General features: G+C 38.7%; 1 protein-coding gene across 6 annotated transcripts in view; it reads right to left on the bottom strand.

The window, feature by feature from the left end:
• Positions 1 to 1,860: 1,860 nt before the first annotated feature.
• hdac7a (histone deacetylase 7a) overlaps positions 1,861 to 6,166 on the bottom strand; it is a 65,751-nt gene continuing 61,445 nt past the window's right edge. For all 6 annotated transcript variants that reach the window (XM_071475490.1, XM_071475491.1, XM_071475488.1 and 3 more), the window contains 3 exons: positions 6,004 to 6,085; positions 5,249 to 5,387; positions 1,861 to 5,091 (listed from right to left, as the gene is read on the bottom strand). In XM_071475490.1, the coding sequence (XP_071331591.1) occupies positions 5,049 to 5,091; positions 5,249 to 5,387; positions 6,004 to 6,085 (264 nt within the window). In that variant the 3' untranslated portion in view covers positions 1,861 to 5,048. The remainder of the gene's footprint in view (positions 5,092 to 5,248; positions 5,388 to 6,003; positions 6,086 to 6,166) is intronic.

Here is a 6,166-nt window from a genome sequence, read left to right as displayed (position 1 = left end):
AATTCCTTGAAAAAGAACACGTTAATGTGCAATTAAGGGCTCAGGGGATACTTATAGCCTGTGTGGACTAAAAACTCTTAGTTGCAGCTTTATCTTTTCAGTTGTGCATTTTCATGCTTGAGAAAGAATTACATCATTAAAACGTTCACAAGTTGTTGTTTTTTTTTTGAAAAAGGGAAAAAAAAGGAGTAAACTGAGTAAAGCTGATCACTGTTACAGTGACTTGCTTTTGTAACTTAATATCACCAAATGCCACCAAATTTAAAAAGATTAAAAATAAATGCCCCTAGAAATTAACATTACACACTAGTCTCTTCAGTCTACTGATTTGTTCTGACACAGCTTCCTGCTGTTTATTTAATCCGCATTGTGAGTTAATTAGAGGCTAATTAATCCCGCTTGAAGGCAGAGACCTGGAAACAAAGAAAAACGGCATGTTTTACCAATGACATGGCTTGGAAATGAATATTGTTACAAGCAACACTTTGCTGTACTTCACATCAAGTTTATGTGGGGCTCCGCTCTTCCCTCCCTGCAGCATGTTTTGAAAAATGCCCTGCAGTAACAATGTGACGTGCATGTGAGCTTTGAGTGGGCAGAAACTCTGGTGCAGCCACTTAAAGACTCCGCACACGCTCACAGGTGTTTCCAGTTGTTCTGATTAGACCTCTGCTCGGCTTCAGGTTGGGAGGAGCTGGAGAGAACTTCACAAGTCGTCCCGCCTTCGCCGACTAACAGGAGAGTGAGACGGATGTCAATCAAACGGTCAATCAAAAGTGCTGAACATGGCTCAAATTTTCAGTGACAAGAAGGTGCAATCAGCTTTTCTCTCTGCCTCCTTGCTGATAAAACCTCTGTCAACCCTCAGTTTTATCTTGGATGAGTTGGACAGAATCATGTGACATGAGAAGTTTTCTTGTTCCGTGAATCCTGGTTTTTAGCAGGTGACTGCTTAGGGAGGATGACTAGTTGTGCTGATCAGGTGGAGACTTCACAGCTGGGATCAATGCCACATTCACAGACCTGTGGAACGAATGGGAAACATGTTGTCGATATCCAAGCATTCATGTCATCTCAAGATAGACCGAGCGATTCAAACAGAAATGTATCCAAGTGCTCAAATAGCCATAAGTTCAGTGTTATCATGACTATGCAGTACAAAAATGGAAGATTTATAAATGAGATGCTTGTATTATTAAAGTTGGTTCTCTACGGATTAAAGAATGCTACATGTTTTTTATACAGCACATTTGGGTTTAGTCTCACTGAACTGAGATTGACTTTTTCAATTTTTTACTTTTTCACTTCATGTTTTTTAAAAGCATTTCTGCATTAAAGTCTTAAAGGAAGGCTATAAGTTCTTTAATTTTCAGAGTTTCAGCCAGTTACTTACTTTAGCTCTAGGATGTATGGTAAATAAGATGGAAATTAATTACGGTAACAGCTAATATTCTTTAAACTAAGACAGCTTCCTTTATTGGAAGAAATATCCCCCATTTATTTCCTCTAAAAAATCCCTTAAGGCCAAGAACCTTCTTTTTCACAACTAACTTCAGATCTGTTTCCATACAATACTAACATGTTAATGCTCAGTGCTCACTCAAATATCCATAAATCCCATCTGATCATATTCTGTTTTATGTAGTGACTGCAAATATTCAGTGATTGTATTCAATTTGATCACATAACCTTTCAGAAACAGAGCTGTGAAAAATATTTTTTCCTTTTTTCCATTAAACATGTCTCCATTAGTAATTTAGAAGGAAACAGAATCATGAAATTGTGAAGATTATCAGTTTATCATTTATATGCAAATGCTTTTTATGATGTTTCGACAAAAAGGAAAATATAAAAATGGGATTACACTGAAAGTTATTTTTTTAATCAAGAGGAAAAGACAAAAATAACAGTACAAAATAGACAATCTTTCTATACATACACATGGTAGGAAATGTAAAGGGAAATAACACATACAGGTAAATAATAAAGAATAGCAATGAAACAAAGATTTCAATGTCATGTTTTTAGATACAGAGTTACTGTAAGTCCAGTTAGTTAAGCGTTACCAATACACATACTACTGAATGCATCAAGGCACATGTGTGACATGTGTATTTTGGTCTTTAAGTTTCTATTTACAGTGTCTTTCTTTAAGAAGAAGGTACAAATGACATCAGTAATAAAGGGAATTAAGAGTTGAGGCAATACTGGCCTCTACATAAGACAAAAAAAACAGCCACTGGGAATATAATACAGGAGAGGTCACTTACAGTATTACACAGGCCACATACATAAACACACACATTCTAACACTTGCAAATCCATACACAAAACACATGACAGAAGTTTACATATGTACTAATGCACATGCAATCACAGACGCTTTCTCACACACACACACACACACACACACACACACACACACACACAGAAAACATTTACTTCATAGACACCACGTGCACCGCTGTATAAGACAGGCACAGCATATTGTTTAAATGCTGCCACTTGTTGTTTAAAATACTATGAACAACACTAAAAGAATGACACACTTTTTAGTTGCACTCATTTCAGAATAAAACTCCTCCGTGCAACATTTCCTTAATAATTCCTACTGGGATGGAGCAGTAGTGCAACAGCAGAGGGACCTCAGAAGCACCAACTGTCCTGTTGTCTAATATAAAAGCTCTGAGCACTTCTGTTGGGCAGATGATGCCCAGGGTCTGACTTAAGCACTTAACTCTCATACAGTTCCCTACCTGGATGCTAAACTGACAACAGTTCACACTTCAGCCAGTCAAATGAGCTTGCTGTGGAGATTGTGCTAACTTCAACAACTGTATTTACACACAAACGCCAAATCAAATCTCCTTTTATCCTTGTGCTACTTTAAATCCAATTATGGATGTAAAAACTCAAAGGAAAGCTCTAAAGCAATAATTCTTGAGACAAAGCCATGTAAGGAGTATTAGTCAAATATTAATTTCATTAGTCTCAGTTTCATTAGAGACTGTTAGTGTCTAGATGTGTCAGATGGTTTAACACCCTAAAATTATAAATAAAAAAGGCAAATTTTGTCAAATGTAATTATTTAGATTTATCTTTCTGCAGCTCTAAAAAACATTAGCATTGCTCATTAAAAGCCTAAACTGGTCAAACCTAGTGTGCATGAAAAATTGACTTCAACAAGCTTTATTTTGCTACACAACAAGCTGCAAAACTAAAAATCATGATCATGTTATTTGTACTTTTGGAATACAGAGCCCTTACACGCCCCTGTAGCAGGGTGGTCAGAGTGATCAACATGACCTCTACTACAAAGATGATGGAGTGTCTAGGTTGACTGTAACGTGATGAGAAGAGCAGCTACTAAGCACAGTTTCAGAGAAGAGTCTTGTATGGAAAAACACTCAAGTTCGCGTACAAACACACACACAATGCATTAGTTTCCTTAATCAAACTGTGATGAAGCCTGGACTCTAAAATGATTTAGATAATGAACAAAACATTCAAACCAGGCCGGGTCACTTTACTCATCATCAAACAAGAACACAAAAGTCTGCATATACGATGTTCACCTAAATCCACAGGTTCGAATGTCGTCTTTTTAAAAGTAGAGTAAGAGCAGTGTCCATGCTGGTCCCTCGTGTTGCTTGCATACAGTCCCGTTGCTGAGTGGGCAGTTTTCTTTGGGTGATGTCCATTAAGTGCATTAACATTATTGCCACTATCGAACAATACTATGGTCCTCAGTGGTGCCATGGTGGAATGAATGCTCCTTTAGTCTCAAATATAAACAATAATATACAGTATTCAATACTAGTGGTACATTAATAGATCGTCATCGTTTTGTACGTGTGTGTGTGTGTGTGTGTGTGTGTGTATATCTAAGACACTGAACAGGAGTAAAAAATAATCCTGCTCTTAAAATCTTGCCTACTTTTCAGATTAACTTCAGAGGAATTACAACTGTACAGTATTTCGGGCAAAACATGTCCTTGGACTGAGTCAGAGACTTCATAAGACATCTCATGAAGAGTGGGAAAAAATATAGCAAACACCATTTCATCCAAATCTTCAAAAAAAAAACAAACTATTAAATAACCTAAAGAGAGGAGTTGTTTTTTTTCCCAGAGCTTTGGAATTTCTTATGGTTCACATTATGGAATGAACAGTGCAATTAAACAACAAGGACATTCGCCCTTTCTTTTTTTCTACAAAAACCACAGTTGTCCTTTTTGTGTCTTCATTTTCTCTCTTTCCCTTGAGTTCTTTGTTGTCTTCTTTTAGTGGTTAAACTGCATGTAATGACATCATTAAAACAGACAATCTCTGTGTCTTCTTTTCCATGTTCTTTCTTTTTGATGTGGCCACCTCATTCTTTGTTGTTTTTTTTGCATCTTAACCCTCAGGTACATGTTTACTGTACATGCTTTCACCTGATGTCATACAGTAGGACTGTTCTGCGTCAGCCACTCTGCAAGACATTTGGTCGACAGTTGCTTCAACTCAGATGTGAGAAGCAATGTGGCACAAGAGAGAAGAATTTATAATCCAAATTCGGCTCCTTCTGAAACCAGATGTTGGTCTTTTCTTTAAGGCAAAATTAAGGCATCAAAACAGCTGCTGGTACATAGTGCTTCAAGAAGAATCAGTGTCTGTTCCTATAAAGGTTTGTGGTCACAGAGCTGTGGGTCTGGACCTCTGAACATACACACAATCCACTGTCAGTCAGGAGACATGAAACGTCTATTAAACTCATCTTGTATTGCTCTTTGGTGAGGTTTCAGAAGGTTTCCCAGCTGCAGGTAGTGCTGCTGGCTTCAGCTGACTGGTTACCAGCATTGAGGTGCTCGTATGGCAGGTCTATAGAGGTTTCAGCATTGTGGGTTGGTGGATGTGCATGTGTGGCAAATAAGGCAGAGGGGTGGGGCTCAGTGGCATGACAAATGCATCCCCTTCATGGTAATGTGACAGCGCAAGAGATGCGAGACTACAGGCTGGGCCCGACTCCTGAAGGTGAGTTCTGTGAGGTGATTGGTCAGATTCCTCTACATGGAGTCACTGTCATGCTCCATTGGCTCATCAGGGAGGCTGGAGAAAAAAGGTGAAAAACAGACGTGAGTGGAGAAAGTGTGGTTTGTCTTTACTTGGTTGCATGACCACGTGTGTTTGTGTGTGTGTTTGTGTGTGTGTGTGTGTGTGTGTGTGTGTGTGTGTGTGTGTGTGTGTGAGCATGCGTGCGCTCTACCTCTTGTTGGAGAGGACTCCCACAGAGAGCGAGGCCAAAGCATTGACAGCGTCTGTTTCCTCACACTCTCTCGTCTGAGCAGCCAGGTAGGACAGACCCACTGAGCCACTGTGAGCCTTCACACTCTGCCAGTACTGACCTGCAACATCCACACACAGACAGGTTACTGGTGTTATCATGCAAACACCACAATGATGTGGAGTCTGTTCTGATTTCAGGATCATTTCCAGAGGTCACATGTCACCTTCAAATCTATTATACAGCAAAATAATGTGTATGGTTTTAAAAAAACACTAATGAAGAAGAAATTATAGTAATTAATAAATCTACTTTTGTATGTGTAGTTGCATGGACATGCCGTGTTAAAGGATGATGTTTATCTGTTTAATAATGATCGATTCAGTCGGAGCTTGTTTATGTTTTTGTTATTTTCTTTGTGTTTGTGTTATGTAATTGAGTCAGTTGTTATTGTTATGATTATGTGTTATGTTGTGTATTGTGAGGAGTATTGTGAATGTGTATGGTTGTACTGTCAACATCTAAACTGTATGGACCCCAGAAAGAATAGCTGCTGCTATTAAAAGCTAACTGGAATACAAACAACCAACCAACCAACCAACCAACCAACCAAACATGTTGATTACAACAGTAACAAGAAGGAAGAGAGGGAAGAGAATAAACATGGCACTCAGTGGACAGGATCAAGTAAAAAACTAAACAAAAGAGTAACTGAATAAAGTTTTGGTGCTGCTCACTTTGTATCTGTATGACGGTCTGCAGGGAGCGGACTGCGTTAGCATTGGGCTTCTGAAGCAGGACTTCTTCTGGCAGTGGATCCTACAGGACAGAGGCAGACATGAAGATACAATCAAATGAAATTTAGTCTCTGAATCTTGACAGAGGTTGAATGGCTGATGA

This window comes from Trachinotus anak, unplaced genomic scaffold, assembly GCF_046630095.1.
Source record: "Trachinotus anak isolate AG129_WGS33_773 ecotype Australia unplaced genomic scaffold, CSIRO_AGI_Tana_v1 ptg000004l, whole genome shotgun sequence".
NCBI classification, from domain to species: Eukaryota; Metazoa; Chordata; class Actinopteri; order Carangiformes; family Carangidae; genus Trachinotus; species Trachinotus anak.
This window is presented reverse-complemented; position numbering and strand designations above follow the sequence as displayed.